Raw genomic sequence first — 25,556 nt, 5'->3', positions numbered from 1 at the left:
CTATATGTTTTTCAATCATTGTTGAAAGCCGTACAGTGACATGTGGTTGGTAACTTCCAAGTAATTTGATCTCTGGTATACTGGAGGGCAAAACTTGTCGCATTGGCAATAATCATACCACATCTTCTGATTTTAATATATATGATGCAATTTAGAGCTTATGAACAGTAGAATTTTTTGGAAAATAAAATATCAACCTACACAATCTTTTTGTTTTTTATTATTTAATGCATAACTTTCCACACAGGGATATTTCTTGCCTTCTTATGGCAAAGCTGAAAAAAAAATTAGGTAAAAAAAATGATACATGTGTTTCTGCTAAAATAATTTATTTTGCAAACATTTTTTGCTGGTTACTTCTAGGAAATCAGTCAGACTTTAACAAAATGGCATAAAAAGTGTTAAGCAGTAAAAATTAGGATAGGTAGGGTTAGCATAAACAAATATATTATTTTTTTTTTTTGGCATTATGAAGTTAATTCTTGTAAAGTATTTTAGTATATTGAAAACTTGTCTAATGTAAATAACTTATTACAAGGACTTATTAAATCTTGATCCAACCATTTTTTGTTGTGGTGTACAAATCAATATATAACAAAAATGCACATGTACCAGAAAAAATAGCCCTTTGTAAAGGCTTGATTGAAAACAATAATTTACAAAATAATACTTGAAAATAATATGTCTTTTACATGATGAGTTGCTTTTGTTAAGAAATTTGGGTAAAAAAACACTGGAAATTTCACAAAAAATAAACTTCTAACACTTGAACAAAAGCTATTTGTTGTGGGCATGACTTAAACATTTGAAAATTCAAAAAAAATATCAATACATCATTTACGTTGTACTTGAACAAAAGTTATAGCCTAATTTTTTAGCAGGCATGAAAAAACAAAGAAAAAACTTTACAAAATAAGTAAATACAACAAAAATATACAGCATATACTTGACAAAAACCTTTTTGTTGTAGGTATGGCCAAGACAATGAAACTCACAAAAATTTGAGAATTCAACAAAAGTATACTAAACTTGCTCAACATGCTTCTGACCTGTTTAAAAAAACAACAACAACATGTAATAACGTATATATGGGTTCGCCTCACTCTTTCATTTTATATACCAATGGAATTTGTTGAAATGTAAATTAATACGTTTTCAAGTTATATCCCTCAACCTACTATCACAACTCCTAAGATATTTCGATATACATTACAGGAATAATTAAAGATGAATTCATTTAGTTATTGACAATCATACATGTACATGTATATAGACTTTAGTAATCTGTAATCATCATTGTGATTTTTACCTTTGATTCACTAACCTAAAAGTCAATACCTTCTTGTTCTTTGCAAGGGTAATTTTCCAGCTATGTTGTAACTTTTACCTTTCACCTAGTAGCCTCAAAACCCATAAAGGTCTTTGTTGTTTTACCCATGGGCCAGGAATTATCAAAATATGTTTTTTGAAGATATTGTTTTTGAAAAGTTTTGTTTAGAAATGAAAATAATGACATCCTAATTAAATTAGTTCATCATGTTATAAGGAAAGTTCAGTTATGTTGCAATTCAACATTTCAACTAAAGTTTATGGATTTCTTATAAAAAGTTTTTTTTCGCATGTAAGAAGATTTTAAGATAAATCTATTGGAATAATTATTCCTTGGCACATATTCAAATCTACTGACTGTAAATCCCCAATGTCACAAACACATTAACAATCACCAATGTCACAAACACATTAACAATCACAAATGTCACAAACACATTAACAATCACCAATGTCACAAACACATTAACAATCACCAATGTCACAAACACATTAACAATCACCAATGTCACACACATGTTAACAATCACCAATGTCACAAACATGTTTATGATCACCAATGTCACAAACACATTAACAATCACCAATGTCACAAACATATTAACAATCACCAATGTCACAAACACATTAACAATCACCAATGTCACAAACATTAATAATCACCAATGTCACAAACACATCAACAATCACCAATGTCACAAACACATTAACCATTACCAATGTCACAAACACATCAACAATCACCAATGTAGCAAACACATTAACAATCACCAATGTCACAAACACATTAACAATCAGCAATGTCACAAACATGTTAACAATCGCCAATGTCACAAACACATCAACAATCAACAATGTCACAAACACATCAACAATCCAATGTCTCCAACACATTTAAAATCACCAATGTCACAAACATGTCACACATACATTAACCATCACCAATGTCACCTGGTAAGAGAGATTTTTAACTTAGTTACAGTTAACACCTTATGTATCTTCAGTGCCAAATAGCCTGTAATAAATGTGTATTTACACTACATCTACATGTAATGATGTACCTGTTTTTAATATTTGGTCAAAAACAAATGCAGGGTCATGCTAGTTACTAATATTTTTAAAAAGTAAAGTTATACATGTGTATACATATATATATTTCACAAATAAAATGACATTTAAAAGAAAAATTTTATACATATATATTTCACAAATAAAATGACATTTAAAAGGACAATTAAATACATATATATTTCACAAATAAAATGACATTTAAAAGAAAAATTAAATACATATATATTTCACAAATAAAATGACATTTAAAAGAAAAATTATATTCAAATATATTTCACAAATAAAATGAAATGTATGGTTCTCATTTCATACACATGTGTAGTTTGTTACGACAAAATAAGACAGATCAATTGAAGAAAATGGAAGCAGTTTTTCATGTGGTCATTTCAAATTTTTATGAAAATATGGCAAATTAGACAAGGACAACTGATGGAAATGTCATTCCAAATGAGGGTTTGGATGGCTGTTAAATGATTAAAGAATAATGCCCTTAAAAATGAATATTAGAGAAAACAGGGGTAAATTTTTGGAGGATATTTAATAGAGAAAATTTTCTTACAAAACCTTATACTGCTAGATGATTCCTTAGCTGCATAAGTACTGCAACATTTGTCTCAGAAATACGAAAACTAATTTCATGTTTTCTCAGTTATTTTTTCGTGACAATTAACAATGTACATTTTTTCTTTCTTGCATTCTTTTGCCTTTCTTATTCATTTTTAATTTTTAAGTACCATTACTGACATATACGTGTTTTCTTATATCAACTGAAGCTACAGATATGTTTATAATTTTATCAAAACAAAAGAAACTTATTTCTTTATTCCATATGCTCCAAGGAAAAACAAATGTACCAAAAACATATGGTGTATCAAACATATAACCTTCCTTATACATGTAGAAAGAAAATATGTTTAAGTGCTAAACCTTTTCCTTTTTCTAGATTTCTTATGATGTATATACCCGGTAAAGACACTAAAAATAAAAATAATGTAAAAACATTCTGTTTGGAAATACTTTAAAAACAAATATGAAACAAATTCAATGGTAATTGTACTTTTTGCATCCCCATGCACTTTCTACGCCTTTTAACTACGTTTCATTACTACAGCCGAAAATTACTTCTAATTTCACATCTAAAACGCTGAGAGAAAAAAAGACCAATATGCCTTCTTGGTCCACTACCTTGCAAGCGATATGCTAATCTCCATAGGTTAACCATCCCAAGGTCATCATGATTAAGATAATCCTTCAGGATGAAGTTTCTTGTACATGTAGTTTTACCATCAACTTTTATCTCATTTGTCCAATCTGGTATATCAGTCAAAGACAATTTAATATTCCAATCTCTTTTAACTGTACTGGTGTTTCCTTCACTAAACATCCCTTCCCAATAATATGTATATGGTTGGATGATGAATTGTTGGTTCTTGTGTCTCTTATTTCTTAAATCCATCAATTCAAAGTCACTACTGTAATCCTTGTAGCCGCAAAATTCACAAATTGGATTTTCTTTTCCATATGTACATTTATCACACTTTGGGCAGTGCCAAGTTCTCCAAGGTTCACAACTCTTGCACACGTCACAGTGCCATGTACAGCTATCTTGTTCTGGTCCAGATCTACAAAAGGAATAAAATATTTCTTTCCATCCATTTAAATCATCCTTTTCAGCTGATAAAAATTCAGCTACAGTCATATCGTCAAAATCATATTTGTCTGGATACATCAAATTCAGGCTCTCCATTTCATGAGCGTAATCTCCTGCGCGTAATTTTTTGGTCAAATGTTGTTCAAGTTCACGAACATTTATACAAACATGGTTTAGGTAATCCTTAAAACAAACATCATCAAGATCAAGATCATCCAGACCATTGTACACTTTTCCGCTGGGTATCTTTAAGGGAATGACTTTCATCGTCTTCTTTAAATCATCACAGATTTTCTTTGATATTATGTTGTGTTTTTTTAGAACATTTAGTATCTTATTCCTACGTGTAAAATTGACCTCAATGTTTCGGTCTTCTGTCTTCTTTTTAGCATTTGAAAAAGAATAGTCTTTCCCAGTTTGATTGTCACTGACATCCTGCAGGAGCTCAGACATGGTATTTTTCTTAGGATTCATACAAATCTTTTGATCAAGTCTACATGCCTTTATCTGTGCCAAGATGTCCGACATCTCTGAGAAGTCTCCTCCAAAAGCTAATAAATACTCTCTTGAACAATCAGTAAAGGATTGTCCCTCAAATGGCAAAAATGGCTGTCTTTCTGTCCAATTGTTCCTATCCTTGGTACTGACATGAATGAACCTCTGATAAAACTTGACCGAGGGAACCAGTTTTGAAAATATCAAAACCTCATTTGAACTTTGATTGACAACAAACAATTCTTCCAAATTTTCAAGCGGAATATCCATCCTTAGCTGTCTGCAGCATTCATATTTTTCTACTTCTTTGGCAATTGCTTCACAAACTTCTGGCGAGGAAATTTCTTTAAAAATTTCATCTCTTATTTTATCAGGGTACGATGGTTCATAGTCAATCATTAAAAAGGACAATGATTTATCAATAGGATTTACTCTTAGCTGAATCTGACCGCACCACAATGGCAAGATATCTGTTTTACCATCGGACAGCAGATGTAGTATACTGTGAGGAAAACTGTTGTCAAGTATAGTGTTAACAATCTGCTCCTCATTCTGATCACTGAAAGCCTCTTCATCATCAAAATCGTCCATATCGGAATCGTAGTTATCATGATCATTAGTTTCAAAATCTCCATGTTGATCATCGTTATGTTTTCTTATCTTTGATGATTTTTCTTTCTTACTCTCATTACAGAAGTCAGGTTTCAATTCAGTGGTGGTATCTTTTTCGTTTGTGCCAAGTTTTCTTTTCTTTGTTACTTTTATAATTTCTCCACCAGGTACCAGTTTAGTATACAATACAACTGGTGGTTCATCTTTTTCTTTCAGAGGTTCCATTTTAAGTTTTTTTCTTATCTTCTCAAGTAATTTGTTGGCTTGTTGTTTTGAGAATTCAGATGGGAATTCTGACAAATCTATTGAAGGAAATTCCACTGATCCCTCTTGGCACTTTTTATGAAGCTTTTTCATGTTTTGTACAACTCCTTTGAAACTGTTCTCTTTTTCATATGGTCTTGGAAGTGAAAAACAAAATGTGTCAAAGATTGGTCCAAATTCACTGCAGGCATTCATGATTTTCTTAACTAATTCATACTTTTCATAAAGTGATCCAGGCAAAAGTTTATAAATTTCAAGGGGTCCTTTTTTTTTGTCGGAATATACACACCCAAATATTGTGTCTAATTTCATCTGATTAGCAGATTCTTCTTCCTTTTTATCTCTAGATGACAAATCATCCTGCTCCATGCTCTGATCACTACTGTTATTAAAATCTGTTTCAGAATTTTCAGAATCTTGGATACTATCTTCCACTTCAGACGAATCCATAGAGTTTTCTGAACCTTCACTGGCCATGGTATTCAACTCTGAAATATTCAAAGAATTAATTATTGTCTGTTATAACAAGTAACTGGAAGGCAGACTATTGTTCAATTCAATATGGCTACTAGCATGTGCCCATTACAAAAAAGACTGTTCAGGTTTGTGAAAATTACTCATAAAGTTTTACTCTTCATTCAACAATTTAGCGGACAGTCACACTTTGGTTGTGTAGAGTAAGTCTATCATAAAATATTTTTCAAGGAAGTGCAGAAAGTAAAAGTCATTTCCACTGCTGTACCTAGGACCTTCCAGCACATATATATTGATGGCTATGGTCTTTTCAGAATGTATTTTAATATCATGAACTAGGACCAAACATTTTTATTATAATGTATATGAACTCAACTGAACCCAACAACACAGATCAAATGAGTAATAAGGGTATTTAAGCATATACAAACTCATTCAACCTATAAAGAAGTAGGTTATAAACACTTATGACAATATGAGAGGCACACTTGCAGTTCTGCTATGGGGATTTTAAAAAGTTGGCAGGAATATGAATACAGAAAAATAAAATTAACCACAGGATTCTTATACATTGTATAAATTTGTTTCAGATGAGAAACAATATTTCTCTACTCAAAAATATATGTTAAATCTAATTTTGTGATAATGAAATTTAAAGCAATAATTTTGTGGCAAAATGCTGCTGAAACTCCTTGAAACATTGAAACATTTATAAAAAGTTGATAGCAGGGATTGAATTATCTCCCTTTGTACATCCATTTGTATATTCCAAAAATGATGTTAAGACCCTCATGGGTAGTCAAGGTCATTAAAAACTATCTCTTTGAAATAAATGTTTTTTACATGCTCTATATACAATGAAATTATGCTTAAATATCTTAATAACATTTTTATTATTATAGTTTTTTAACATGAAACAATTTCAGAAGGATAACCTTTTGATCAATCTGGATAATGACAAATAAGAACATACAATTAATATCTGAAATTTGTCATTTTGTGGTCAATATACAAGTTTTTTTCTGTGTGTGGTAAAGTGTGGTTCAATCTTTTTTTATAGATTAAAAGTGGGGAATCAATATTTTTCGCACATGGAAATGAGTAGTTTGCATACTTCAAAATACCATATATATGTCAAGAAGAACTGATAATTACAACAGTCAAATAATGAAATTATATTTTTGCCGAATAAATTTTACCACCATTCATATCATGACAATTAAGTAAGACATTACATGACTTAGATGATGTAGGAAGCTGCCATTTTGTGTCATTTTGTACGATATAAAATGCATACATAAAATTAGTTTTCTCATTTGAATTGTTTTAGTGTTATTTCCGGGGCTTTTATAGCTGACTTCCCTGTATGGGCTTTGCTCATTGTTGAAGGACGTGCAGTGACCTAAAGTTGTCAATTTCTGTGTCATTTTGGTCATTAGTGGAGAGTTGTCTTATTGGAAATCATACCACATCTTCTTTTTTATATTGGTGCTGCATAACACTAATAAAACAGTTGTTATTTCATTCACATTTTGTTATAATCAGCTTAATAGTTCGAGCATGTTGGGAGAAATTAATTATAAATTAAAATTTACAGCGATTTGTGAAATTTTTGAAAAAAAATCTAATCATGGCCACGGCAAGCCGCATCATGAAAGAAAATACTGTAGAGCAATAAATTCTCCAATTATTGATAAAATATTCATCTAATCTGCAAACAAACAGTTGAATTTTGATACAAAAGTCTTAACAGATGATTCTGAGGTGACGAACACTACAAATGTGCCGTTTTGTTTTCATTAAAAGATCCTTTTGGGTCTTACTTAGGAACATGTTTTTCTTAAATAGCCCAAAATAGGAAATTAGAAAAGACTATTTTATATTTGCAATATTTCCATGAAATGACATGGTTAACTGTTTTGCATGTTTAAATTTTGGCATATTAATGTTTAATCATTTGTTAATAGAGGGTGGATTACATTTTAAACTTTTGTTTACAGGGGGTGGATCAAATAAAAATAGTGAAATATTATATGCTTGATTTCAAAAATTTATGACCGTAAGAACTAATATAAATGAAACTTGCTTGTTCAGCCATTTTTATTTAATGTCAAAAATACGCATCACTAGAATAGTTGTTAAGAAATACTCTAAGGGGTTACAAGAAGTATATTATACCCATATCGTCTGCCTGTCTGACATCGGATCTTCAAGACATGTGACTATCATGTTTTTTTTTGTCATTTTTATCACAAACCAGCCAGTTAAAGTTATCATGGTTCTTAATATTCATTTAAATTTCAATATTTTATTGACAATTCTTTTTATTCATCCTTGATAAATGAAGATGAAAACAGTCTTAACTTTTAATATTTAACCATAAATTTTGAAAAATGCATTTTATCTAAAAAAATAAATAATGTATTTTGTACAAACTAAGTGCTAATCTGAAATTAATCAAAATCTAACAATTTCATCACATGAAACACCAACCAAAAACTATTGACTTTTAAGTTCTGAAAAGTTTTAAATAAATTTTTTTATGATTCAAGCAATCACCGTACCAGAACCACGACTTAAGAAAATACTAATTTCCAGATTTTAGTCATCACCTAGCCGTGTACTGATTTTTATTTCATATAAAAAATATGACACCGGTTTTTTTTTTACATACAAAAATCACACAAAGCAGGAACATATATATTGACGGGACTTGACACTAACTAATTGTAGTCGATTTTATCGTCGGGTCATAGGTAATAAAGATTCGATACGGAAACAGACATGTGTAAAATACATTTTCGCTATTATCCTGATAATTTCTGATAATATCAATAAAATGTCATTCAAACTAATTTTATAGTGATGCAAGAGTATAAATCTTGTATTATGTCACTTAAAATTGTTAAAGTTGCATTCATTTCATCAAAGAATGATACAGAATGTAAAAAGGATTATATGGATAATAAAAAAATGGCGGCAATTGCCACGATGATTCTCAAATTTCCAAACAATAATAAATCACTTTACATCAAATAAATCGAACTTATTTTGGTAATTTTATATGACAAAATATATTTACTTTATGATAAAACTTGTATTTATTTATGATTAGAGTTATGTGGTTAATTTGTTGAGCAGTTCTGATATTTTTTCAGTCAGACCTACCAAAATCTATAAATCTCAGAAGTCTTGGGGAGTACGAGATTTCATCAATTTTATACCGAAAAGCCTATCAGATTCATCTCCCCTTAGATATACTGTTCCCAGCACAAAGTAATAGAAAACAGTAAAAAATTGCAGTAAGCCTTGACAAAAAAAAAGTAGATACTGTACCTAAAATCAATCTACAGGACATGCTTTTAAATTTGAGTAAACTCCTGAATAAAAAATCAACAGTGAAAACAGTAAGCAGTAAAAATTGTTATTTGTACGAAAACACATCACACAATGATATATATATGTAAATGAAATCACAATCATAGTGTATATCCTCTTTATCTTTTACTTGATTGCCAGATTGGTGTGCTTGAATTGAGACTTGTAACACCGACCATAACATATTAAATGTATTTGAGACGGTAGCTGACTGAGCACAGGCACTCATCTCAGAAAAAAAATCCTATATACATTTTTATAACACAAGGGTCTGTACTCTAAATTTATCTTCGCTCCTACTTTTGTTGAGATTTACGAAATAACAAGTTTTAGGGTGGTTGACAGCCGAGAAATCGACATATAACGGAATTAAGTCACCGCCTGACATTTTTCTATATTGCGAGTTAAGTACCTGTGTTATATAAACAGGCGCATAGCTCCCTATACGCTAACACACAGTTGCATGCACATCGATTCGGAATGCAAAAAAAAAATGGCAAAATCAAAATTTATAAATTGAATGTTAAAGGAAACACCTATGTTGTCACTTTTTGAATAGATGAAATGTCATTAAATAACGGCATATGGTTTCAAAATAAAAGTTTTATTGGAGATGATGGCAAAATCGGACAGTAACTTGTATCTTTTACAAGATATGAATTTGTAATACTCAGTCTAAGACATTTAGTTTTGGAGCACATTTTACAGTGCACGGTTCACACAGGCACTTGTCTCAAAAACAAATCCTATATACCTTAAGGCACTTGTCTCAAAAACAAATCCTATATACCTTAAGGCACTTGTCTCAAAAACAAATCCTATATACCTTAATATAACACAAGGTACTTAACTAATTTTTTGAATAATGACACCCAGTCCCAAATTCCCGCTATTTTTTTTATTTCTCTGTTGTCAAACCTACTTAAACTTAATATGCCGTAAATCTAAATTGATTTATCTACACAATGGTATATGACACGACTATCATTGTTGTCGGGATCATTAGTAGCAGGCCTCAGAAGTCGGTCAACGGGACGTTTTTTGCATTCGTCTCAATTTTTGGCAACACCCAGCCCGCAGTCATTGAATTATTATAAAAAATTATTAAAATAAAAACTGTCAGCTTCCCTCTGACTATGAATTATTACCTTTATTGTAAATTCTTTACAGATTATGTGAAACAAACCCAAATAAGTTTGTTATGAAACACACGTGTACACAACGACACTAATGTAGAGTTATAAATTGACCAAAATTTCCCACAATTATTTTTAGCCAGACGATTGACCAATGAGAAACCTGTATAAAATTACATGCGAACTGGGTGTTGCCAAAAATTGAGACGAATGCAAAAAAACATCCCATTGACCGACTTCTGAGGCCTGCTACTAATGATCCCGACAACAATGATAGTCGTGTCATATACCATTGTGTAGATAAATCAATTTAGATTTACGGCATATAAGTTTAAGTAGGTTTGACAACCATGAAATAAAAAAAATAAAGGGAATTTGGGACTGGGTGTCATAATCAAAAATTTAGTTAAGTAATTGTACCTTGTGTTATATTAAGGTATATAAGAATAATTTTTTTTGAGACAAGTGCCTGTGACGGTTCATCAGTTTGGAATGAAATGAACCAATCGACATTAGATTTATCAGAACCCTTCGATAACATTGAAAATATGCCGAGGCGATGTGGTCCCCAGACTACCAGAGCCAAGCACTCTGCAAACACACCAAAACAGTATTGGAAAGTCTCATTATAATTTTTTGCATTCATAAACCATATGATAAGGGAACTGGAGAGTGGAGTCGCGTCTAGTACCAGTATTAGAAAGTCGCTTCTTTGTGCTGTATCTGCTTCATCGTGTTTTAGGAAATATAACAGACGAACAAATCTCATTATTGTCTGAGACATACGAAACTGACCTGGCATGTAATTTTGACGAATTTAATTGGTCACTCGATGCCGAACATGTAAGCTGGTTTATAACATCTTGCGAGTGCTACCATGGAGAACGATCAGTGTAATTCGTATGTTGAAAACAAAAGTACGATAAAAAATGAACAACGACATGCAGTTACTGCATATTCATCTGTATTTCAGTGTGAATATTGACAAAGTAATAGAGAAGTTTGTTTCTGCCTAGACCCGAAGCGCATATTTTTGACGATTTTGAGTAAATTCGGTATCACAAATGTGTGTTGTTTATGTATTACTCTATTCAGAAAATTTATTAATACTAATAGTTTTACAATCATAATTTTTTATAAGTCCTGACAAGGATAATTTGTATAGTCTCACTATACAAATCCTTGGTTGCTTGCACATTATTTCTTTCTAGCTACGCCCCTGATAAAGGTATATAGGGGGAAATTCTGAGACGAGTGCCTGTGCAGCTGAGGCTGAGAAAAGGACTAGTCTACTGACTTTTTCAACTTTGTTGACAAGAATGGCAATAGTTATGAAGTTCGTGAGCTTGTAGTGTAACACAATTGTTAACCTACTTTATGGTAAAAATCAATCTTCACATTCTTGCGAGAATTCTGAATTAAAGAATTAACGAGGGAAAGTTTCCCGCCATCTGTCATTTAACTCTAAATATAAAACAGTATCGGATATAATCAAGCATAAAATCCGGTTTTTATACATATATTTGATGTAACTCTGAGCTGGGACTTTTAATACTTATATTAAAGTACTACAGCAGTCCAAGCAGTCGGACAGTGTAGTATTCAGGTGATGAAGAAGAGTTGACGCATCCATTTGATAGAAAAAAATGTGGTGTTTCGTTTTGTATGCGTTTGTCAAAGCCATGAAAACTTGGATGATACATGTTTGCCCCATTATCCTAAGTTTATTTTTCCTAGTCTGAAAATCAAATGATTTACATACTCTTGTTGTGTGATTTTTATCAAGACAAGTATGATTGATAATTTATCGCCACTGCAACTCTTGTAGACTTCTTTTCAAAAAAGGAAAAAAAATAAACTGGCTGATAACTATCCTGATCTATCCTCTGAGACTACTATATTCAGTGTTATAATAGTCTCAGATATCCTTAATTATCAGATTGGCAGGAATGGAGACCGTGAAGATTATACATTTTTACCTTAAAGTTGACAAAATCTATGTACGTTTCAATAGTGTATCGTCTGATTGAGAATTTCACATTACAAAAAAACTTAACTTGACTATGTTTTCAAGTAGCCTCACTGAACCATGAAAATGGTGTCAAGGGACATGTGACTGACGGAAACTTGGTAACATGGTGAGGCATTTTTATACAAAGTATGAAGCATCAAGGCCTTCCACCTTCTAAAATATAAAGCTTTTAAGAAGTTAATTAACGCCGCCGCCACACTATCCTTATGTCGAGCCTTTTGCAACAAAAGTTGCAGGTTCGACAAAAACTATATGTACTTTGATATTGGTCTATATCGGGGGAGTCTTCCTTTTCCCTTCTAGGTGAAATTTGACAACTATAGACTACACCACGTTTGGTGAACAGAATGATGTTCGTTAGGTTCAAAATATAGCTTTACGAAACACCCCTCCCCCATAATTTCAGTATGTCGATAGTTCTGCTTACTTAAACTTTGAACTGCTAACTCATTAATGCATTGTCAGACAAATTCCGGTCAAAGTTACAAAAATGGTTCATAAGATAAATGTTTTAAAATTCCAAATTCTATATAACATAAGGGAATGGGGTCGATCCTTGTGGAACTGAAGTGTTTGCAGGAACACAGAGAATAGTGTTTGCAGATGTTTGTCGCTAGCTGCAAAATTATGGCAAAAATGGCAGCCTTTTGCTGCAGGCTTGCGGCAAATTTGCAGAAACATAAATGTTTGCTGTAAGATTGCAAAAAAGTTTAACATGATAAAGAATGTTTGCAGAAACATAAATGTTTGCTGTAAGATTGCAAAAAAGTTTAACATGATAAAGAATGTTTGCCGCAAGATTGCAGACAATTCTATATGTTTGCAAGAACATTGCAAGAATTATACAATATTGACCTGGCATGCCTAGTTGGCACTTCCTGGAAGAAAACAATTTGAAATTTGAAAGTTTAGAAAATGCATTTCACATACTAGTATAAGAGATCAAGGAGGCATTTTGGTTCAGTATAGGATATTCAGTATTTCCTTAAATCTCATAAGTTTACAAGAACTCTTTCAATGACTGTTTGTATACAGGCAGGAATTGACTTTTTAAAAATGTTGCTGTGTAACTTGAAAGAAATAAATTGTTCAACTTACTGCAAGTTTGCCGTAGGTTTGCATCAAACAATTCCCGCAATCTTGCATCAAACAATTGCAGCAAGCTTGCGGCAAATCTAATTTGCATAATGATGTTTGCAGCCAGCTTGCCGCAACCTTCGTTTGCATGGTAATCTTGCGGCAAACATTTGCCGCAGGGCTTATTTTTCGGTAAGGGGTATGATTGTCAATCAGACTAACTATCCACCAGAGTCCAATCATTAGCGTGAATTTAAGCAATTCTATGTAGCATCAAAGACATATATTACTCTGGCCCAGTACAGACTTCCACAATATGCAACACCCCTCAATAGCTGTTGTAACCCTTAACATTTCGACACATCAAAATGTATTGGGCATTAGCAAACTGGGTTTGAGTAAAGATATTGCCACTTATGGCTTTAATTACTGTCCAGAAACACAAAATGTTTTACGTCTATACAACCATGTTATGTAACAAGCAGAGTTCGACTTTTTACAAATCTTGCTGGCAGGGTTCATTTGAACTTAACCCAATTTTGTAGGATCATTGATAATGGATAATGTTAAGTTTATGTGATATTTGTAGTAATACCTTCGTCATGTTCATTTTCAATTTTTCAGTATAAATTCAATAATGATAAGTAAAATAGGCGAGACATTTCAGCCTGTATAGTCTTGACAGCAGAACTGGATGTGAACTAACTAGACATCATTGAGATGGATGACGTGTGGTAAAAAAATGTAGTTGTCTCATGATGTTGTCAACTGAGACCGGAGTTTTTGGCCTTGACCTTGACCTAGGAAAGTATACAATATACATTATGACACATTCTCTGGTGCTGGTTGATATACATGTCAAGTATAAACTTTATGAAATTAAAATGGTTCTCAAGATATAGAGCTTACACGATCTTTACCAAAGGATATATTGTTATCAACTGAAACCAAAGTTTTTGACATTGACCTTTGACCTAGTAAGTTGTACATACATTATGACACATCATCTGGTGTTGGTTAATATACATGTCAAGTATTAAATTTAAAATCATAATGGTACTCAAGATATAGAGCGGACACTATTTTTACCTTAAGACATGGAGTTGTCAACAGAAACCAGTTTTTAACCTTAACCTTTGATCTAGGAAGTTGTGCATATATTTTGATATACTCTCTGGTGTTGCTTAATGTACATGACAACTATAATCTTTGAATGCATAACGGGTCTCAAGATATAGAGCGGATAAGTTCTTTACCAAAGGACGTAGGTTTGTCAACTGAAACCAATTTTGTTTTACCTTGACCTTTGACCTAGGAAGTTGTACATACTGTATGACTATCTGGTGTTGGTTAATATACATGTCAAGTATAAACGTTAAAATCATACTGGTTCATGACTATACGACTTTGGGTTGTCAACAGAAACCAGTTTTGACCTTGAACTTTGACCTTGGAAGTTGTACATACAAATTGACGCACCTTCTGGTGTTGGTTAATGTATATAGCAAGTATAATCTTTGAAATCATAAGGGGTCTCAAGATATACAGTGGACATTATGTTTACCAAAGGACATATAATTGTCAACTGAAACCAATTTTTGACCTTGACCTTACACCTAGGAAGTTGTACAAAGATTATGACATACCATCTAGTGTTGGTTAATATACATGTCAAGTATAGGCTTTGAAATCATAATGGTTCTCAAGATATACAGCGGACTTGATCTTTTACCATAGGACATAGGATTGTTAACTGTAAGTTTTTGACCTTGACCTTTCGTCTTGGAAGTTACACATATATTTTGACACACTATCTGGTGTTGATTAATGTTCATGTCAAGTATTAGCTTTGAAATCATAATGGCTCTCAAGATATAGAGCGAATTCGATCTTTACCATAGCCGATTGGGTTGTCAACTGGAACTAGTTTTTGACCAGGGAAGTTGTACAAACATTTTGACACACCCTCTGGTGTTGGTTAATGTATGTATGAAATCATAACGGTTCTCGAGATATAGAGCAGAGATATAGAGCAGACATGATCGTAACCATAGCCGATTGGGTTGTCAACTGGAACTAGTTTTTGACCAGGGAAGTTGTACAAACATTTTGACACACCCTGGCCTCTGGTGTTGGTTAATGTATGTATGAAATCATAACGGTTCTCGAGATATAGAGCAGACATGATCGTAACCATAGAAGATTAGGTTGTCAACATAAACTAGATTCATCGACCTTGACGATAATGACCTTTGACCTAGAAAGCTGTACAATCATTACAACACACCCTTTGGTGTTGTTTATTATACATGTCAAATAAAAAGTATGAAATTATAACGGTTCATAGGTGATTATGGATTTTAAATAGATTAGATTGTTAGATTTCCTGCTTGAATGGTTTTACATTAGTAATTTTTTAGGCCCTTTATAGCTGGCTGTTTAGTGTGAGACTAGGCTCCATGTTGAAGGCTTTATGTAAACCTATAATAGTTTACTTTTACAAATTGTGACTTGGATGGAGAGTTGTCTCATTGACACTCATCCACATCTTTTTATGTCTGTGTGTTTCAAAGAAGTACATGTACATGGTTGTCTAATCCACACAAAAAGGCTTAAATCGTCTAATCTCTAGACAAAGGATGTGAATTCATATTTATTCACAGAGACTATTAAAGATTTTTCATCATTTCTTGTATTGGTCATAAAGAATTTGCATCAATAGGACATCATATCCTGATTGCACTATTATATTTCCTTGTTCAGTGGACTGTAAAATCTGGGCCAATTCCTGGGCCTAATTTTAAGCAGATTTTAAACTGTTTAAATTATAATGAACATGTGAACTAAATGTCAAGTTTTTTTCACAGCTTCACTGTTCTTTCATGAAAATAAAATCAAATCTTGCATTTAATTTTTATTTCAAACAAAAAAGGACAAAAAAGAAAAGATGTATGTACAATTTGCCTGATAAATGAAAGTGAAGTTTTTTTTATGTAAATAAATTAGCCATGTCAAATGTAAAGCTTAAAATGTTCACAACAGAAATGTATAATAAACATTCCATGTACATACAAGTTATTTGTATATTATCAAGAAATTTTCACCTTAAATCAAAACTTATAACTCATATATATTATCATATTTCAATAACATTGGAAGAAACTAAAACAGGTTTTATTTGTCTTTGGTAAGTAAATCTATTTTTAATGAAATTGTTAACCAATTAAGGTTTCTTCTTGTGCAAACTTTTGAAATATCATTTACAATTGTGGGTTACCCGGTAAGTCCTCTCATTAACAAGGTAGTAAAACCACTTGGCAAATCATTTATCATGCTGGACCATTTGCAGAACACTGTTTGTGTATTCCTTGTACAAATCATTAATTTAAGGGGAAGTAACCCACTATAACTGTATTGAAATTTTGAAAAAATCTTTTTTGCCAAGCTTTATATAAAAAAAAAATAATTACCATTTTACTTAAGCATTAAAATTTTCTTCTTCAACTTTATATATATACTACCTATTTGTCAAAGTTCAATGTCAAAATAATAAACTAAATTTTTCAAGGAAAACACCACATGTACAAACTGTACAATTAGAACCAAATCAAAACGGAAAAACATGTATGATTTAGATAACTGAAGCACTAGCTGTACTTATAACAGAAAGCTACATAATTTCTTGAACATTATTTAGATATTGACTACATTTACAAAAAATTAAGAGTTTTCACTCAGACACTAGCTGTAACCTGATTCTCAATTTTCTAGGAAAATTTCAAACCTAAATCTACATCATCAATAATGCTATTTTTACAAACTAGCACAAACATAAAAATGAACACTCTATTTTTCTCATAACTTTTTGTAGATGATCCACATCATTGCAACAAAACTCCAGCTTGGAAATAAAATAATTTGATGTAAATTCACACTACACAATATTTACAATTTTTAAACCAAATCCTAGCACTAATATTAATTATTCACGAATCAACATGCTCTTACAGTAAAGAATATATATATATATAGAAGTAAGCAAATTGATATACAAAACACTTTTTTGTGGTAGCAAAGAATGATAAATAACAAAAAATCTATAGAACACAAATAAAAAATTTCTAAGAAAATGTAACAAATATCCAATTTCCCAAAAGAATGTACATTTCCAGTAGCTCCTATTCAAATGTTTTCTCTCTATACAGATACATAACATTTATTAATGTAACACAATCAGAGGAATATTTTCTGCAATTTGATATCTAAAATACTCAGTGAAGAAACGACCAATGTGCCTCCTTGGACCACTACCAGACAACCCTATAGCCAATGCCCAAAGGTTAACTATTCCAAGGTCATCCCTGTTTATATAATCTTTTAGCTTGAAGTCTCCTGAACTTTCATCATCAACTTTCACCTCTTTTGTCCAATCCGGGACATCATCTATGGACAACTTTAAATTCCAGTGGTCTTTTATTTTATTACAAGTATACATTCCTTCATATGCTTCTATTTTTTCTGTGTGATATGAATCAGGCTGAAGAATAAATTTTCCAGAACTTTTATAGCCACAATATTCACATATGGAATTTGATATGCCATATGCACATTTGTTGCAGTTGGAACAATGCCAAGATCTCCAATCCTGGCACTGCTTGCATACCTTACAGTGCCATGTGCAGTCGCATTGTTCTGGTTCAGACCTGCAAAAGGAATAAAAAAGAGTCCTATAGCTTTTATCCTCTTTTTCTGCATTAAGGAATTCAGCAACTGTTATATCATCAAAGTTGTATCTTTCTGGATATTTCAACATCAAGCTCTCCATTTCATGGCCATATTCTCCAGCTTCTAATTTTTTTGTCAAGTGCTTCTCCAATTTGCTGACATCTTCACATCCAAAATTGACATAATCCTTCAAACATGGGTCAAGATCTAGCTTGTCAAGAAAGTTGTTTATCTTCTTATTTTGTGGCTTTTTTTGTTTCAAATCCACATTCTGTTTAATTTTTTCACCCTGATCTTCATTGATAATTTTGTACTTAATCAACATGTCCAATATATTGTTCCTGTGCCTTATATTAACATCTATATTTTGATGCTCAGTCTCCTCCTCTCTAGAGTGAGTGTTAATTGCACTGGAATTTTCTGGATCACCATTTTCATTTAATTTTTCTATTAGATCCACCATAGTAATTTTTCCCTTTGGTTCAGTACATATTTTTTGTTCTGGTCTACATGCAATTATCTGTGCCATGATGTCTGACATCTCTGAAACTTCTCCACCAAAAATGAGCATATACTTTCTTGAACAATCGGAAAACGAATGACCTTCAAAAGGTAAAAATGGCTGCCTTTCACTCCAATTATTTCGATCCCTGCAACTGACACTGATATATCTCTGATAAAATTTTGCAGGAGGAGTCAATTTTGAAAATATGAGGAACTCCCTATCATTTGGCTGAACTACAAACAATTCTTCCAAGCTTTTTAGTGGAACATCCATCCTTAACAGTCTGCAACATTCAAACTTCTCAAGTTCCTTAGCAATGTTTCTACGGACAACTGGTGCTGACATTCCATTTAATATCGCTCCTCTTATATCATCTGGATACAATGGTACATAATCATACATCAAAAATGACAATATTTTATTGACAGGATTGACAAGAACCTGTATCTGACCACACCAAGATGGTATAATATCTGTTTTTCCATCCGACAGCAAATAAATTATATTATGTGGGAAGCTATTTGCAAGAATCTTATTTATTTTTTTATCCTCTGTAAGTTCATCAAACTCCTCTTCAGCTCCATAATAATCCCAGTCTGAATCATTGTGCTCCTCCTGGTTTTCGTCTATGCTTTCCTCATTCTGATCATGTTCTGCATCTGGATCATCTGGTGTCTGCTTATCTTGATCCTTAGAACTGGTGGCCTTTTGACTGGCATTATCTTCCTTGGAACTAGTATTATTTTTGGAACTGGTTTCTTTTTTACTAGTTTTTGATGCTTTGGATGTAGCTTTTTCTTTAGAACTGGTGTCCTTTAGATCATCATTTTCAGAATAGGAACCAGCATTTGTTTTAGAACCATTTACCTTCTTTTCTTGATCCTGAGAATTTGCGGCCTTTAGACTGGTATTGTCTTCCTTGCAACTAGTATTATTTTTGGAACTGGTTTCTTTTTTACTTGTATTTGATGCATTGGAGGAAGCTTTTTCTTTAAAACTTGTGTCCTGATCATCATTTTTAGTACCATTGACCCCCTTATCTGGGATTTGTTCAGCCTTCTTTGTTTGTTCACGAAGAGCTTTATCTTGTTTGGGTTGTTCAACTGGTTCTCTTTCAAGTTTCTTCTTTAACTTCTGCAATAATTTTTCCGCCATTTGTTTGGATGACTCCGAAGGAAAATCTAAAGAATTCATACAAGTTGTTGTAACAGACCCATCTTGACACTTCTTTAGAAGCTCTTTCATGCTGTGAACAGCTCTTTTGAAATCGTTCTCCATATTATCTGGCCTTGGCAGGGAAAAACAAAAAGTATCAAAGGTTGGTCCAAACTCACAAGCATTCATGATTTTCTTGATGAATTTAAACTTGTCATAAAGTCCAGGATTAGCAAAAAGGTCTGTGTAAATGTCATTTAAACATGTTTTATCTTTCAATAACCTAGAATAAAGATACCAGAACAATCTGTCCAGTTTAATCTGACTTGTGCGTTCACCTTCCTCAATGTCTTCTTCCTCAGATGAATCATCGTCACTCAAGCTGGGAAAGTCAGACCATGGACTGCTAGAGTCAGAGTCTAGTAACTTATCATTTTTACTACGTTTAGGACTTTTGGAGTCACTTGACCCTTCAGCTGTATCCATAGGTGTTTCAGAACCGGCACTATTGTTTGATCCTGAAAAAGGTAAAAATTCAAGATTTATGAATAAAGAGGAAATTTTAATGTAAAACGGTGTGGAATTATTTTTTTTTCGATTTTGATTCAGTTGTAAACTAGTTATCCTATGTCCAGAAAAAAAAATCTTCTTTATGCATTTATAATTTTTACACATTTGACCATAATTAAACCTTATCATTATTATATTTGTTCCAACTGGAACAGATATTATGGTAATGTTTATAATAAAGGTTCGTAGGAGACCTCTATTCTGGGGTAAATTTACATTGACAATATCAGATCTTATTTTGATATGTAACCTAGTGTAAATCAATTTTTTTTTTTTTTTTGCTGTTGTTCATGTTTTTATATGTGATTATTCATTAGATTTTTTTTTATGAAGGAAGCACTTTGGCTAAATATACCGTAAATGAACCAAAATGTACTTTTTTGGTTTCTACCTTTTTTATCTTTAATTTATTACCTTTTTCTTCTAAGCCTGGATCCATTTTACTTCGGTATATAAGAAGCTTTTCTGGACTGAAAATAGAAAAATATTAGTTTATAATAAGTCTGACCTGAACTTATCAAGTCATCTTTTGGTTTGCTGGTGAAACACAGAAAAACACTCAGGCCTGTAGCCAGGAATTTCCAATTTGGGGTTTTGATGGACTCACAAACTTGACTTTCACAGTCACAATTCGAACAGAACATTGACTTTAACAGTGATTATTTGTTTTCAAGGCGGGGGGTGTCCAAACCCCCTGAACCCACCTGGCTAGGGGTATGACACTTCAAATGACACAAATACAGCCCGAAATCTGTATATAGAGATTGTAAAATAGCAGCTGCTCGAAACAATAGGAAGAATACAAAAAATCTTCATTTTGTAACTTGCAGCTGATATTTTACAATATCATTTTGCAGACAATCTGATAATCAGTACCTAATAAATGTTTCAAAGGAGATTACATTTTTTTTTTATAGTACAACTTTACTCAGGTTGGGAACAAAATAAGGGTTAACCCCTCAAAGTAATGAGCACCCCTTTTAAATATTGTACATTTGAAAAACCACTTCAAAAAGTACAAAAGGGAACATATTTATAATATTTGAAGAAACTTTTCCCAAAGAACTATACGTCTACCTGGTATCATATGGTCAAAACATTTCCAAGAATTTTGTAATATTCATTGACTTGCATCTTCTCCAATATTAAAAGAAAGTGAGAAAAGTTGTTTGAAATTATAAAGAATTTTCCCCTTTTAAGTCAAAAGCAAAGCTAATATAACTAGAGGCTCTCAGGAGCCTGTGTTGCTCACCTAACTCTACTTGAATTTTTGAAAAAAGATAAAAATCATAACAGGTACTTAAATAATGATTGAGACCAAATTTGGTTAAATATTGCATTCTATTCTGTGGTTCTCTAAAAGAAGATTTTCCTATGCTAAACTTTAGTTCCCCCCTGGCGGCCATCTTAGATAATGAATCGGCTGCAAAGTAACAACACTTGGTCAGAACCTCTAAAGGAACATTCATGCTATGTTTGGTTTCATTCCATTGAGTGTTTCTCTAAAAGATGACATTTGTATGTATTTCCCCTAGGGTCTTATGTAAAACTTAGTCATCCATTGGCATGATTGGCGGCCATCTTAGATGTCAGATGGATCGGCTTCAAAGTAACAACACATGGTCAGCACCTCATAAGGAACATTCCTGTTTGGTTTCATTCCATTCAGTTGTTCTCTATAAAAAGACATTTATATGTATATCCCATAGGGTTCTATGTTAAACTAAGTCCCCTGCTGGCAGCCACGGCCATCTTTGATGATGGATCAGCTTTAAAGTAACAACACTTAGCCAGCACCTCATAAGGAACATTCATGCCATGTTTGGTTTCATTCCAATCAGTGGTTCTATAGAAGTTTAAAATGTAAAAAGCTAATGACGACAACAGGGGACGGACGCTAAAAAATACTCACTTGGCCCAATAGGGCCAGGTGAGCCTAAAAAAAGATGTGGTGTGATTGCCAATGAGACAACTCTTCACAAGATAACATATGACACAGAAATTAACAAGTATAGGGCACTATTAGGCCTTCAACAATGAGCAAAGCCCATGTGGCATAGTCAGCTATAAAAGGCCCCGGCCGAAATCACAAATGTGAAACAATTCAAACAAGACACTAACTGTCTTATTTACGTACGCGTACCCGGAATAACATATGAACAAAAAACTTATATGTAACTCATCAACAAACAATAAGTTTTTCTGTTTTATTTTCTACAACAGCAAAGTGACCCCTTGATTGACTGACAGTCCCTCATTTAAGGAGTACCCCTTAGAGGTGCAATTAGAGGAGGACAGGGTTTTTTTAAACAGGGAATCACAGAAGGCAAGCATGACTGGAGTGGGCCGCCACATGTAAAAATTTCTTGATCAGCCACTGTCCCTCACCTGGAGAGGGGGTCCCAACCTGTTAATTGTTTTGTTTAATATCAAATTGTATTTATAACAGACTATTATTTGAACTTGGAATTATTTTTAATTATGGAATTTGCTTGTTTTCTTGTTATTAAAATTTAAAAAAAATTCCATGTTTATTCTGTGCTGTGCACAACACTTTCTATTACAAAGTAAATAGTATATTTTCAATAGAATGTACTGTGCCGCGCACAACACTATCTAACCAAAATACATTTAATGGAAAGTGTTATTAACCGCTCAAAAGATTATAATACCAAATAAACTTAGAATTTACTAAAAATTTTAGACACAAGAAATTATGGAAATTCCATAATTAAAAATAATTCCAAGTTCAAATAATAGCCTGTTTTATCTCCATATAAATTTTTCTACTGTCACAAGTCTGTATATATGCATTTATACATGTACATGTAAGCACTAATTGATGTCCATGTTTGTAATCATAGCGCCTCTCAATTGGTTTAATGAAGAAAAAAAAACATGTATAGAACTGTAACAATTCTATTTGACCAACAAAGACTAAATTTGTCAATTATAGGCAATAAAAGTGATTCACTTGAATTGCTAGAAATTGGCTTAAAAAATAAGGCAGTTTTCTTCTTTGAATTCACTTGTCATTTGGGGCCTTTTAAAGCTGACTATGCATTATGGGCTTTGCTCATTGTTCAAGGTCGTACAGTGACATATATTTGTTAATTTCTGTGTCATTTTGGTCTCTTGTGGATATACAGTTGTCTCATTGGCAATCATACCACATTTTCTTTTTTCTTTTTATAAATACTGAACAGTTAGAAGCACACCAATTGGGGAAATGCATAATTTGGAAAAATTTTAGTTTATATAGGTGAATATTTTTTTTTTCTTTTTATTTTAAAAGTTCTATGTAAACTTTATGTTGTAAACACAATAAATGCAACTAGATTACATGTATATAAATGTTATATACATGTAATCTAGTTGCATTTATTGCGTTTATTATGCATGTTCTTCATAATTTGCTTTTTTTGTTTCAGAATATTTTAAACTTTTATAAATGTTCATGATCCTAATACAAAGTTTTCATTTCTCATCATGAACACTAAATGATTGTGTCTTATCTGTCTTGATTTTATACCTGCCCTCTCTGAGCTGTTCTCTTTCCTAATCACTAATGATATAATTTTCCCGCTATCTGTCAAAATTCATTGCGAATTACAGATCAATATCGGAGAGAGTTGACTAAAATCCGATTTAGATTTCGAACACCTATTTTTAATAATAAAAAAAAATTCACAGAATTATAGCTGTGTTAATAATTATATATTTCAATTTAATTTGCATATAATACCAAAATGACTTACGGAAATGTCTTTGGCTAATTACTAGCTTAACCGTGAAGTCATATAGATGGTAGGTACACTACCCTTCTTTAAGAGTAGACTAGTCCGACATATAACCATGCAATTTATCTGTCTTTAGGACTAGCATACTCTGATTGGAGGTTAGTATAGTTTTTTGATGTAAAAGGTATCTGAAGTTAAGAGGAAGAGAAAAGATTATTTTTTTGGCGTAAAAGCGGTATCAATGATTTCGTTTTAGTGAAGTACGTCACGTCATGATAGACTGAAAAGTGGGGTTGTGGCAAACTTATGAAAACACCTTAACTTGACACCCTTGATAACTCCTATCTATACGTAAATACCATACGGCTGAAAAATATTCCTGCTGTTTTGCTCAGTATATATACATCATAATGGTTTACCGTCACAGTTGCAGATTTGTGATTACCGAAAAGGGGTTCACTGACTGGGATCAGCAGTTACATATAGGCGGATCTGGAGGGGTGCTGGGGCCCGCCCCCCTTTTGTCGTGGAAAAAATATTGGTTGTTTATATAGGGAATTACTGAAGCATGACTGGAGCGTCACCCCTTTTAGGTCAGTTAGAGCCCTCCCCACCCCTTAGGAAAAGTTCTGGATCCGCCACTGGCACATCATATTACGTGAGCAATTGGTTAAACAAGACTACCCATCTTGTTACTAGTAGAACAGGGCTGCTGTTCAGTGGTGTTAAACTATTCAAACGGGAAAACCAACGGTCTAATCTATATAATAAACGTGCAAACAAATGCAGTGAGTTTAAACGTTTCAATAGGTACCAACCTTCACCCTTACCGAAACAATAGTGTAACATCACAACATAGAAAGACGTACTATAAAATAAATTTGAAGGTTATTACATCCTCTTCTTGGACACCGATTCTAAAAATCTTATTAAAATGCAGATCTCTGGTTTCGTAATCCTAATATGATATTATATATACGAGGACTCTAATTAAGAGATGACTGCATTCTAATCAGACTGGACAATGTGATAGTGTTACTAATGTTTGTGAATGCTCAACTCCAGCCTATCACAGGACAGTGATGTAACTAAACAGTACAACATAAGAACAAACTGTAAATATAAGATGGAAAATTACTGAACATACAGCCCGTAACAGAGAAGTGATCGAATTGATGTTTCTTTACCGTCAAAATTAGCTACGTTATCGACAAACTTAATTGAGTAGTGACCGAACTATTGGTACTTTAACGTTAAAAGATTGACAATGCTGACAAACTTTCATGTGTCCATAATCAAGTTTAATACCGATAATATTGAAAATAATTCTAATAATATGAAA

General features: G+C 32.5%; 2 protein-coding genes across 2 annotated transcripts; both read right to left on the bottom strand.

Annotated features, from left to right (window-relative positions):
• Positions 1–3,371: 3,371 nt before the first annotated feature.
• LOC139516092 (uncharacterized) lies at positions 3,372–11,882 on the bottom strand. The gene is made up of 2 exons (XM_071305941.1): positions 11,785–11,882; positions 3,372–5,910 (listed from the first exon to the last, which is right to left on the bottom strand). Exon 2 carries the CDS (start codon positions 5,897–5,899, stop codon positions 3,506–3,508), a length of 2,394 nt encoding a protein of 797 aa, XP_071162042.1. The 5' UTR covers positions 5,900–5,910; positions 11,785–11,882; the 3' UTR covers positions 3,372–3,505.
• A 5,826-nt stretch (positions 11,883–17,708) lies between these two features.
• On the bottom strand, positions 17,709–24,114 carry LOC139516091 (uncharacterized). Its single transcript, XM_071305940.1, has 3 exons — positions 24,007–24,114; positions 20,889–20,944; positions 17,709–20,422 (listed from the first exon to the last, which is right to left on the bottom strand). The coding sequence occupies exons 2-3, from the start codon at positions 20,911–20,913 to the stop codon at positions 17,739–17,741; spliced, it is 2,709 nt and encodes a 902-aa protein (XP_071162041.1). The 5' UTR covers positions 20,914–20,944; positions 24,007–24,114; the 3' UTR covers positions 17,709–17,738.
• Between the last annotated feature and the right edge of the window lie 1,442 nt (positions 24,115–25,556).

This window comes from Mytilus edulis, chromosome 3 (assembly GCF_963676685.1).
Source record: "Mytilus edulis chromosome 3, xbMytEdul2.2, whole genome shotgun sequence".
Taxonomy (NCBI): Eukaryota; Metazoa; Mollusca; class Bivalvia; order Mytilida; family Mytilidae; genus Mytilus; species Mytilus edulis.
Note: the sequence above shows the minus strand (reverse complement) of the source record. Positions and strands in the feature narration are given on the sequence as shown.